The sequence below is a fragment of the Pteropus vampyrus genome, unplaced genomic scaffold, assembly GCF_000151845.1.
Source record: "Pteropus vampyrus isolate Shadow unplaced genomic scaffold, Pvam_2.0 Scaffold209, whole genome shotgun sequence".
Taxonomy (NCBI): domain Eukaryota; kingdom Metazoa; phylum Chordata; class Mammalia; order Chiroptera; family Pteropodidae; genus Pteropus; species Pteropus vampyrus.
Window position 1 is genome coordinate 1,268,430 of NW_011888990.1, and position 12,537 is coordinate 1,280,966.

The window sequence follows — 12,537 nt, forward strand, 5'->3', positions numbered from 1 at the left end:
GCGTGTTCTGCCCTCACCCCTGGGCGCTCAGCTGGCTGGGGCGCTCTCCGCTCAGAAGTCCTCTGGGCCCTGGGCTCTGAGCCTGCAGGATCCAGCTCTGTGACGACTCTACTGCAAAGCAGTTCGAGAGCCCAAGCAGGTTCCTGTACTGAGCTCAGCCTGAGGGATGGCCGCACACGCTGCTCCGAGGAGGAGCAAACCCACCCGGCCCCCAGCAGAGCGGCCTCGGCCCCCAGCAGAGCGGCCTCGGCACCAGCCGGACCCGCCCGGGTCTTGCAATGACGCACTTGGAGTTATTGCTCAGCCCGGGACAAGGAACCAACAGGCCAGGACTAGGGCGTGAATTTCAGGGCTTCTCCCTCTCCAGTCGCACTAGACTGTCCTCGGGGGCCTCGGGGGCCTCACCCGAGACCCCACCCTGGAAGGGAACCTCAGCCCGGAAGGGGTAACTGAGGAAGTGACAAACGGGGGTCATGGAGCAGGAGGCTCAGAGAAGGGACCGCTGTCTCAAATATGTGAACGGTCTTCCTGTGACAGGTGGAGTCAATTTACTCCTTATTCATGCAGAAGATGAAATTTGGGCCAATCAGTGGAACTTATTAGAAGCCAATTTTAGCTTAAAAAAAAAAGAAGTTACTGTTATAACGCTGGCTGATAGTTACACAACATTGAATTCAGACCTTTACACAATGACGTCGCTGATCCTCACAACTCAGAACCAAGCGTAGGGCAGTGTCGTGCGGATGGAGAAGCCGCTGCACAGGCGGGGAGGGCGGGCCGAAGGCCCAGCTCCAGCGGGACGCGCGCCCAGAGCTGTCGGCTTTGAGGCCCAGGCTCTTAACTAAGTGACTTTCCATCTAAAAATGAGATCAGGATGTCAAATTTAAGCAAAATTCCTATGACTCTCTTGATGATATTAAAAAGAAAAAAAAAACAAAAAAAAAACAAACAAGACCTCATAAAGGAGGTTAAGCAGCGACCTCCAGGTGTTCCGCCAGACCAGGGTAGCAGGGGGCGTCTGCAGTGTGCTGGGGTGTTGACACCGTCAGCTCCTGAGGCCACCGGCCAGGGACGCACACCGGACCACCGGAGCCCACGTGTGCCACAACGGGAAAAGGCCAGGAAGCACCGCAAGACCGCGAGCACCTGTGTTGCCCCCTCACTAGCGTTACTGCGGATCTAGGGTCCCAATACCGAACCCCAGACCCAGGAAAGACTCACCTGGGGCGCTTTTTAAAAATACTGCCGCCCAAGCCTCAGTCGATTATATCAGAATCTCCAGGGGTGGGACCCAGGCACTGAGGGGACTTTAATAAACAGCCGGGACTGAAAACTGTTCCAGACGACAGCGCTCAGCAGGAAAAGAAAACAATTAAATGCTGCATAAAAAGTTTGCTTTTCCCACAGATCACTAGCTATAAAGCAGAACTATCGCAGTAATCTGAACAAACTGTTAAAGAATGTCCGACGTCCTGAAGTTTCTAACCAAATTATAACTCTTGCTCCAACCATGACCCTCTTAGATAGACCGACAGTGCCTTGAACTTGGTGGTTGCTGCGAAACCAGTTTGGCGAGGCACAGGGAGGTCCAGGTCCTTCCTGGTAGATTTGAGCAGGGCATTAGCGACTGCGCACAGCCTCAGCCCCAGCCTGGACACTGCGCGGACGGGGCCTCGGGTGCCACCCTCATGTTACGTCAGTTACACACCTGGCTTGGTCTTCTCGCCTGTTCTTACACGGGGAGTGAGGAGGTGTTTCTAAACTATTTTAGCCAATCCACATGTTTAGAATAACCACAACTTCACCAGTGAGACCCCACTTCTAACATTTATTATGCTAATTTAAGAGTTACTCATATTACTAATAAAATCCATTTTGACATTCAGAATGCTAACTGTCAAAACTTCTGTTGCTGTAGAGAAACAGGTCGCTAAAGAATTTATACAGGCCAGAAGTGTGGCCTTTTCTAATATAATACTAGCTGGCCACTCAACTATTATTCTCGTCAGCATGGTCGCTGGCCAACCACCTCTAGAAGTCAGAGTTTAGCTGCACGTACATCATGTCGCTCTGGTTATCATGTAACTGACAGCCATTCTAGCGCTGACGCTGTGTGGCACGAGGTCCATGTAGTACCAAGTGAATTGGGCCTTATTACATGTGGGACAATATTTCTTAGTGGCTAATGCAAAACAGTAACTATGTGTCTACAAAGTTACGTGGTTTACTGGGTGACGCTGATAGTGACAGCATTTCTGAAGCATGGTCTGTGATTGAATTCCTTCCATAGCCCGGGTTACAGGTGACCTCATGCTAGTCAGCCAGCCTCTGCCTACTCTCGAGGCCACTGCAGAACCAAGCCCGGGGCCAGCGCCTACGAAGTTCCCAAGGATAAACGACAAAGAGCAAATGGCTTTTCTGACACCAGTTGGTAATTGCACTTGATTCTTACATCTGTATGCAACTTCTCTGATTTAAGGAAGTCAGGCTGATGTTCTTAAGTAGTGTTGTTTTAATTTTTTTTGGGGGGGGGGGGCGCGTCTATAAAAATCTACTTGTATACACTTTAGTGCATTGCCAATCGGAGAACACGTCTGTACTTACTTTATATTTTGGTCTTCTGAAAGCAAATTATATTTTCAGCACTTCCTAAAAGCAGATGTTCCATTTTTCAGATTTTTAAAACCAATATTTATTGAGCAGCCACTGTAGATAAAGCTTTATACAGATCCAAATGGATAACAAAACAAACAAGAAAAGAAAACCCTTGACAGATACTAAGCAAATGTCAGAATACACATCAAACTGAAGGGAAAGGCAGAGGAACAGAATGGGGTTTTGGCAAGCCGTAATGGCATAGTCTCTCTAGAGAAATTGCCATGTAATAACCTCCCAAAATATTTTCAGACATAAAGTAAAAACAGAAACCAGCACTTAACTCGAAAACAGGCTACAATGTGGCCAAAAGTTATATGCAGTAGCAGAGAAAAATGAAACTTGGACTTTTTATTGTCGGCGATAAGTGGGCAAGGGCGTGTATCAGGAGCCTTTTTATAGGAAGCAAAGAGTTTCAAGGTCAGCTCCAGGAAACGTGGTTCCTTTCCGGCGTTTAACAATTGCAGCATCATTTGGGGGAAGCTAAACCTCCCAAGCATTATTATGACAGAAGGAGTCTTGTATGGCTGCTTCTATTTCTGCGTCTGCCACTGACCTCTAGTTCCAAGAGCAAATCCCTTTAACTTCTGGCTGGATTTTCCAGGTTCCAGCAGCGCTGCCTAGGTCTGCTCTCTACAGAGAGAGCTATACGTCGAAGAGGCCAACTCCGGCAGAGAATAAGGAGCACTAAGAACCATTCTAGACTCACAGTCCCCGTGTGGCAAAAGCCAGTGACAGGGAATTTAATATTTAATTCTCTGACTTTTTTTTTTTTTTTTTTATAACGTCTTAACTTCACACAGCCAACTAAAGTCTTCGCACTGGGTGAACTAGAACATACTAGAATATACTTCCCTGGAGATCAAGATGCAAATTAAAATGTGTGTCAATATACAAATGCACAGCAGAAAACCTGATATTTAGTGTTGGGGTCAGCAGGGCTGGACTAAGGTGAGGCAAGCCAGAAGAAAAAATTGAAGGGGGCACCGAAAAAATCAGTAATCAAGAGAAATAATATTTTCATGTCATATATTTAAAACTCAAAATTAGTGGGAAAAAATTCATAATGAACAAAATATCACATTAAAAAAAAAAAGAATTTTAAATAAAGAAGTCCCGTGCAGAACACATAAGAGCCAGAGGCAAAAGAAAAACAGAACAGTAATACTGATCTCGTCTCTATTTTAAATTTTGATATGTTTCCATCGTGGATTTTTTTGCATTAATTTTGAGTTTTTTTAATATTGCAAACAAACACTGCTCATCTCGACCACTGAGATTTTGGGGCACCCCCTGACATTCTGTCCTCCAGGAGCCGGGAAGGCTCAGCTCACTGCCGTCCCAGCCCTGGGGGGGCCAGTGCCAGTTCCTAGAAGCACACCTGGCCGCCCCGGGACAGGTGCATGGGCCGGAGGGCCTGTCCCCAAGGAGGGGCTGGGTGAGGGGCTGGGAGCCTACCTCGCTTGTTCTGCCTGCCGTGCTTCTTGGCCAGGGCGAGCTCCCTCTGGATGCGGTTTTCCAGGTAGTCCTGCTTCTTGCCCAGCATCTCCTCGGTCTCCCGGAGTCGGGCCAGGGCCTCCTGGGGGCTGGGGGCCCCACGGCTCTTAGAAGAGCCCCCTCCTTTAAAGAACCTGCCCAACTTGCTCATGGCTGTGCAGTCGGGGGCGTGTTTGGGGGGACAGGCGAGCGAGACCGTCCTCCGCTCTCGGGGGCGGACCCGCAAAGGCGGTGCCCCTGGGAATCAACAAGTCGTCGGGGCAGGTGACACGCACTCCTGGGCATTTCCTGGCGTGGGTGCCCCGCCCTCGGTGCGGCCGGGCTGGGAGGGTGCAGGAGTTGGACTTGGCTGCAGGCGCCACCAGCCTCGGCCTCGGGGAGGTCGGGGACAGCAAGGCGGGGCTACAGCAAAGTCGCCGCTCTGTCCACGCTCCGGAAGTCCCAGGGGAGGACAAGTTTGTGTACAGCTCAGGGGACTGCAAACCAGTATCCCAGGGGACTTGAGCAAAAGCAGGAAAGTGTGTGTGTGTGTGTGTGTGTGTGTGTGAGAGAGAGAGAGAGAGAGAGAGAGAGAGAGAGAGAGAGAGAGAGAGAGCGTTGCCCACCCTGATTAATGAGACGCTTTACCCCGTGTGTGTTTGTGAGTGTGAGTGTGTGTGCGGTGCTTCTGAACTCAGCTTCTGTCCTCGTGAATAAGAACATTCAGACGAGGCCGCCTGGGTGTGGCGTGTCTGGATGGGTGTGTGGAGGCTCCGGCTTTAGGGCATGGCCTGCCTCTGGGGGGCAGGTGTGTGAGCACCTGGCTTACTCGGGGAGCAGCTGGTCTGACTGGGCTTTCTCTGCAGGTGAGGAATCCATGCAGCCACCCGTGCTTGGCTGCCGGTTGGCCTGGGTCCGTTCTAGCTCATCCTTACATGGCCGAAGGGGCTGAAAGGTGCTGGTCGCCTCTCTTCCTAACGCCGGGGCTGCTGAGTGTGCTTGGTTGTTGCGTTCGATTCTGTGCCTTTGCATTTGGATCTGTCAGATGTCTTTACAGAGACAGCTATGTGAAAAAGGAGAGGACGTCCTGGAGGAGAGAAACGTGTTTTGGTCATGCTCACTCCCTCTGTCCCAGAGTCGGGTGAGATGAAAGGGCGGTGATGTGTGACGGCCAGGGGTGACGCAAGCACGGCGCAAGTGGAGCATGGGACTGGGCCATGGTCTAGCGGTCGTGGGCTGGGCGTACCCCCCATAACACGTCTGCCAACATCATCGGAACCTACCACTGGCCATTAGCTAACCCCTGATGGTTAAAGCGGAAGAAAGCCTCCATCTCTGTGACAAGTACGCTTTGATACCCAAGATCAATAACTCGATTTTTCTGCCATCATAGTGACACAGAAACAGCAGGTCGACCCATTGTATCCGACATCAGAACAGCCAGCACCAAATTTTGCCAAAGAACTTGGACACTTTTCTGGGAGGCTCACCGGTTTGTATCGTCCACGCACAAACATATGGATGTATCATCCCCAACAACCACAGCTAGACACTTCGACCATCTCCCGCCTGCCTCTTACGACCTGCGACACGTCTTTTGCTCTAACCTTCGGTATTGTACACAGGGGGCGTCAGGAATGAAAGCGCCACCTGCCCTAAAGGAGCCGACCTCCTAGCGAGGGCAGTCACATCATTTTTTCTGTATCCCCAACACAGTTCTAGATGCTGGAGATTCAGCAGTGAATAAAGAAAGACTAGAACCTACACATGTAGCGGTAGACAGACCATAAATTAAGAAAGTTATGAACTCTATATGCTATGTGGAAAAAATAGAGCAGAGCGTGTTAGAGAATTTAAATTTTAGACAACGTGAGCCGAAATCTTGAGTCAGAAGTATTAGGGTTCCAAAGGCCAAGGGACTTGCAGACAGGAGAGGAGAGAACCGTGAGGCCGTGTCCAAGGGCGGACAGGGCCCAGCGCAGAGGGCCGCACGATGTGCCAATCAGGACCTCGTATTTTATCCGAAGAGCAAATGAAAATCAATCAGAAATTAAAACAAAGGATTTAGTCGTTAATTTCTAATTCGATGGAAAAAATAATCAGTTTCACCCAATTTAATGTGTAGCACTTTTAGAAACACGTGGTATACAGAGCAAGATACGTTTGAATTAAAAATTATTCTCTTCCATTAATACATAACCTCAGTAGGGAACAGATAATACTTGCAAGCAAGCAAGTCATCCAAATATATACCAGTGCTTAATCCAGCAATGGGATCTAGAGAATAAATTTTTAAATCAATGATGTAGAAGCCGAAAAATAACACATTAATCTTCCTCCGATACTCATCTTACAAATGTGGTTTCGTAAACGGTTCTCGACATCTAGCGTATTTTTCATTTTCTAATCTCAATTGATATCAGCTAATAAGGAGGCTGCTGTTCAAAGGATGATCTGGTTTGGGGTGATTTACCATGGTTAAGATGGCAAAGGAAATTGGAAATTTATAGATCTGTTAAAAAGACCCAGGTTAGATGTCAGGCTAACTGATGCATTTGGACAGCCCTCGGAATCACATCCATTTCTAGAACGCGAATGGGCTCTGACGCGACGGAACTGCCCTTTAAACGCCCTGAGTCATCATCAAACAGCTCTTTATTATTAAGCAGCTCGACAAGCGTGTGCACATTCTTTCCATCAGCAGCTGTTTCTTAGAACTAAATATTCACTGCATGTAATACCCAAACACAACAATGAGTGCAAAAGTAGCCATTATGAAAAATAATAATTTTGCAAAACTGAAAGCTGCACCGCCCCGAGACGTAATGAACATATACGGTGCCTGGGACTGCGTCCTGCTTGCAGCAATTTATCTCTGCTGCCTCCCACCCCATCCATCTCTCACCGGGAGAGTTACAGAATCTAAGGATGATCGGACTTGGCTGTTTTCTACACCAACCACCGATGGATATAAAACGAGGCGTGGCCCTGTACCGTAACATCACCCTTACCGCATAACCTACCTAAAGCTGATTCTAGCACCTTCCTTTCCCGCCAGGATTCCGTCACACCTGAATAGGATCACAGGAGACTTGAGACCTCATGGAGGAGCACACAGATTGTCCCTCAGTTAGTGACAACAGCAGCTTTCTTTTTGTTCCGGACAAAACCTTGAGGTCATCCCCGATGCCCTCTCTCGCACCCCACATCCAGCCCCACGGCTCTAACTGCTCCGAACACCAGACCACTCGCCGCCACCACCGCTGCCAACACGCCGCTCCGAGCCACTCTCGTCCTGGTAGACACCACAGGACACTCGTGACTGACCCCACCAGGGTCGCCTGGGCCGTGCTGCTGTCCCCCTGCAGAGTGGCCAGGGCCACGTCCCCCACCGACTCCTCAGCTCACTCCAGGGAAAAGCCGAGCTCTTCAGGAATGTCCTCAGGCCCCTCTATGACATGCTGTGGACCCCACCTCACTTCATTGGGCCCCCTGGTCCAGTCCTACCCCGCCCCCCAACTCTGTCTAGCCACCCTGGCCTGCCCACTCTGGCTCGAAGCCACCAGGCACACTTCCTTAAGTCTTTAAGTACCATCGTCTGGCCACCCCGTTTCAAACACAGCTCTTTCCCCTCCTCCCCGCCCCCAGAGAACGCCCGTCCCTCCCAGCTTGATTTTTCCCCCGTAGCACTTAGCACTCAGCACTCTCCCCCAGAGACTGGGCATTTCTGTTCCGTTTACTTTCCATGCCCATCCCCACTAGGAGGCCCCCCGTGAAAGCAGGGGTCTCATCTGTTTTGTTCACCGGTGTTCCCCAGTTCCCAGAACAGGCCCTGGCACGTCACAGGCACTTTATCAATATTTCTTGTATAAACGGAGGAATAAAGAAATACATCGTGAAAAAATAACTCAAATGATGATACAAAAGATGAACATGTTGGGAAACACGTTTCTTAGGTGGAGTCATCTGTGTCATCGTTCACACGCTTTGTGTAAATTGAATTCAAAACACACACATTCGGCTCGCCCCCCACACGCGCCGCCATGCTGACCGGTGACGGGAGTCTCAGTGACGTTTTGCTTCATACCCTTCCTCGTCTCTACTGAGCCCGAAACTACGGATTCTCTGGGTTTTACAGGATGCTGGTGTTTCGTTCTTCACTTCCCCGTTGCCTTCATTTAACTACGTCCCAGTTCACCTCTGCCACACTGGGGCGGGGTGCTCGGAACAGAGCGCGGTGCTTCTTCTGGCCTGGACCAGTCAGGCCGCACGAAACGAGCTCCCGTGTTCGTGTTCCTCGTTCTGATTACGTTTATCGCTGCTGATTAAGACTGTAACAGTTTGGGGACAGCTGTCTGTCAGCACTGACTTGTTCATTCACCGACTGAGTGGACAGATGTTTTTTGAGGCCTCACCATGTGCCAAGCCTGAACAAGGGTTTGGTGATACAATGAATAAGACACAGCCTTTGTCCTCAAGTGACAAATAGGAGACATATCATCAGTAGTCACACGAATACGATCTTGGAAACTGTAATAAATGTTACGAAGAAGTAAGTCTGGGAAATATGAGAACATATGTTGGGACGGGTGAAATTACGACCCCCAGTTGTTCACATCCTGATCTCTGAAACCAGTGACCATGTTTTTTCTCTGGCTTTAGAGGGACTTTGCAGGTGTGATTAAGTTCAGGATCTGAGATGGGGAGAGTATCTTGAAACATCCAGGGGGGCCCAGTGTAATCACGAGAGTCCTTAAAAGAGGAAGCGAAAGGGTCAGAGTCAGAGGAGGCAGGTGGAAGGGGAGGGATGGAGGAGGACGGGCGAAAAAGAGATATTTGCGGATGCCGCTTTGCTGGCTTTGAAGATGGGAGGAAGGGGTCATGAGCCAAGGAACAAAGGCAGCCCAAGGAACTGGATTCTTCCCTGGAGCCTTCAGAAGGAACACAGCCGTGCCGACACATTGCTTTTAGGACCTCTGACCTCCAGTACTGTAAGGTAATAAGCTGCGTTGTTTTCAGCCACGAAATTTGTAGGCACTTGTTACAGCAACAATAGGAAGCCAGTACATATGACAAAGGATTTGATCCAGTCCGTGGCAGGTCCCAGATGCCTCTTTTGGAAGCCGAAAGATGAGCTGAAGACAACGGGGCAAGTTTAGGGAAAGGAGAAGGGACTTTATACGAAGGCACTAGCCCATAAGGCGGGGCAGGAGGATTCTGGGTAAGTACAATTATTAAGAGGTCAGCGGGGAGGTGAGCGGGTAGAGACATTTCAGAAGGTGGGGATAGGGAGGCAGGACTTGAGTCACTTTATAAGCCATTCTATGAAATGTGAATGATAACGATATCTAAGAGTGTCGGAAGATTAAACGAAATGATCCATATAAGTGCCTGGTACATAGTAATCAAAGAATTTTAGCTGTTATTGTTAAAGTTTGAATGTAGAATGTTCAAGTTCTGATTTGGAACATGGTATACAAGATAAACTGATATTCGGAGAGAAGAAATTCTTTTACATGTCATGTGAATTATGCAATATCTTATCTTTTGTTTTATTTATTCCCCATATGTTAGTGAGCTATTGCCATGAGGACGCTGTTACAAAACATCCCAAAACTCCAGGACTTACGACCATAAGCATTTATACTCAAGCACGCAGACCTGCAGGTCTGTTGAAATTCGGCACAGCGAGGAAAGCCTTGCTTGGATAGCTCATCTTCAGACTGTGGGTTGACTGAGCTTGACTTCTCGGGGCGGGCCAGGTGTAGGTCTGTTCCGCATGTGTTCATTCCAGGAGCAGGCTGAATGGCATCACGGTAGAATGAAGGAATTACAACGATGAATGAAACATCAGTCCAGTCATCAACATGGTTATAGCCGGTAAGGGAGAAGATATGCACGAGAATAATGAGAATAAAACTTAGAAATAACTAGGTTTAATAGAGAAGCACAGATAAACCATAATAGGAGCCCAAAATGAGTGACTCCTTTACTGTGGGAGGAATAAAGGGAAGCCTTGAAGAAGGGAATTTAAATGTGGCCCTCAAGTACGGATAGGCATTTGACTTGAATAGATGGGACAAGGAATATTCCATGGTAGAGGGAGCAGCACAAAACCCAGAGGGGAGGGAGCCAAGGGCATATACAGGAAACCTGCAGTAATTCACTTTGGCTAGTGCACAGAGTTATGAAATATTTTTTTCATTAGTTTGTCCAATAAAAATTTATTTAATATCTAAAAAAAAATAGGCTCACGGCAATTATAATACAATGGACAGCAAAAACAGACATTGTGTCTGTCCTCATGAAGCTGACATCTTAGAGTGGGAGATGAACTGTTGGGAGATCAAATATTCATAGAATCAAATATGAAATCAGGCCTGGGATAAATGCTTTGAAAGAGACACAAAGTGACTGTAATCACAGCAGGATATGTGTAGTAAGGGAGAACAAAGAATTTTTTAAGGAAAAGCTACTTGAGGTGACAGCAAAAGGAAAAGCAGAAACAAACTAGATCAAACGGGAGAGAGAAGACCATTCTGCAGAGAAGGAACAGCATGTGTAAAGGGCCTGTGGCCACGGGGAGCACGGAATACGAAGAGGCATTTGAGAGATTATGAGAGGAAAGTAAGTTGGGCCAAGATTTGAAAGACTTTAAGTGCCCACTGGAGACATTCTCCCATGGACTCTGTGAGCTCCTTGAGGCCAGGGACCATGTCTTATTCAATTCTGTATCAATCTAGAACAGTATCTGATATGTAATTGATGCTCAGAACACTTGCTGAATCGACCTGACTGCAGATTTTATTTTGTAGCTAGTAGAAGCCGCTGAAGATTTCTGGGGTCAGGTAAATTAGATTACTGCCCCGTTAGCACTAGGGAGAAAAGCACGCAGGACGCGCTGCTACAGCAGGGGCCTGATGTCCTGGAGGACTGAATGTGGCCCGTGCATTCCGAAGGACTTCCCAGGTGAGGGGATAAAACTGCATTCTGAAGGTGAGGAGAGAAGTCTGTTTTGTAAGCTGATCCGATGATAACGATGAATTTACAGTTTGAACTTTTAAACTGTAAAGTGGAAAGAAATAACCGGAGAATTGAAGGAAGGGTACAGGTTCGAGAGACATGTCTGAGGCACAAGTGGTAAGAGCAACCCATTTTGGACTCGAGTTTTACATGACAAATGATGCCAAGTACATATGTCGAACGGACGGGTGGAAATAGAGTCGTCCAGCTTGGGAGAAAGTTCTCAGGGCTGAGAATATGGGTATAGAAGTCACTGCAACCATGGGACTGTCCTTCATATGAGGATGTATATTGACATATGAACCAAGGACAAAAGTAACGGGAAACAGACCTGTTTAAGTAGCACCTAGAGGAGAAATTAGCAAAGGAGACCAAATAGAGATGGAAGAGCTAGCGACTACAGTCTTAGCTATTCTAATCATCTTAGCTATTCTAACCAGGCAAGGTGGGGGCTTAGGAAGCATTAGATGATTAGAAAAGAAAAACTTTTCCATTACGATCGGACTGATAAAATGTATATCTGCCACCTATCTAGAACATTCTAGTAAATTAGAATGACCTAGTAAATTCTAGACAACTGAGTAAAATTCCAGAAAACCTGCTGTTGATTGACCCAAACAGCTGAAGCAGACATACAAAATCCAGGTAAGCTGCTAATTTTTGGAATCGAGAATACCAGCAGTGTTTGCTACTTGGGTTTTAATCCTGACTCTTACACTCGTTTGGGCAAATCATTTAACATCTGTGAACCTGTTCCTTCGTCTTAAAAAAGAAACACTAAGGGGACTGAGATAGCTCAGCTCTAATCTCTGAAGTGTCTCCAGAGATCCAGGCAAGTCTAAGTTGGAAATATTAAATAGGTTAATTAATTCAGAGTAAGCTCGGAAGTCGTGACACCCGCTTCCCAGCCGGGGGCGGGGGGGCGCGAGCCACAGTCACGGACGAGGCGCTGGGACACCCGAAGGACACCTGAGGCTCTGGGTACTTTTCCAGTCCCCGTCATGAATACTTCTGTCACTCATCCGCTCTGAGTCGGTGACGTCTGCTGTCACGTCAGGGGAATGGCACGCATCGCACCCCACCTAGACGAGCCTCTCCTTCCTCGGTACCTGTGCGGTGGCTCATCAAGCGCGTGGCACCCCTGCATCCGCACGGGGCCACCATCGGATGGCTTCGGGTCGCTGGGCTGAGGTCTGGGCTCCCCAAGCCGAGGGACCCTCCGCGTTCGGTACACACTGGGGAGCTCGACTTTCTTCTTTTCCTACAAGAATTTTTTTTAAAGACAAGAAAAAAAAAGGAAGCCTCTGCTTTTTAAAAAGCCGACTGAGTCCCTTACAAGCGGCATTCACTTTCAACTGTGTAATGGGGTAACACAGGTGCAGG

At 48.2% G+C, this 12,537-nt stretch overlaps 1 protein-coding gene and 1 long non-coding RNA gene across 4 annotated transcripts in view; both read right to left on the minus strand.

Annotated features, from left to right (window-relative positions):
* The window catches only part of CHMP4C (charged multivesicular body protein 4C), a 15,597-nt gene extending 11,061 nt beyond the window's left edge, over positions 1-4,536 (minus strand). The window contains exon 1 of the mRNA XM_011372539.2: positions 4,114-4,536. Coding sequence (XP_011370841.1) covers positions 4,114-4,303 — 190 coding nt within the window. The 5' untranslated portion in view covers positions 4,304-4,536. The remainder of the gene's footprint in view (positions 1-4,113) is intronic.
* Positions 4,537-8,067: 3,531 nt separating this feature from the next.
* On the minus strand, positions 8,068-12,537 carry LOC105300354. Of its 3 annotated transcripts, XR_002783368.1 has the most exons (4): positions 12,491-12,537; positions 12,264-12,415; positions 9,793-9,932; positions 8,068-8,883 (listed from the first exon to the last, which is right to left on the minus strand). It is a non-coding gene; the product is annotated as an uncharacterized LOC105300354 (long non-coding RNA). The 3 variants fall into 3 exon arrangements; XR_896596.2 differs by having other exon boundaries at positions 12,264-12,531; XR_002783367.1 differs by having other exon boundaries at positions 12,124-12,531.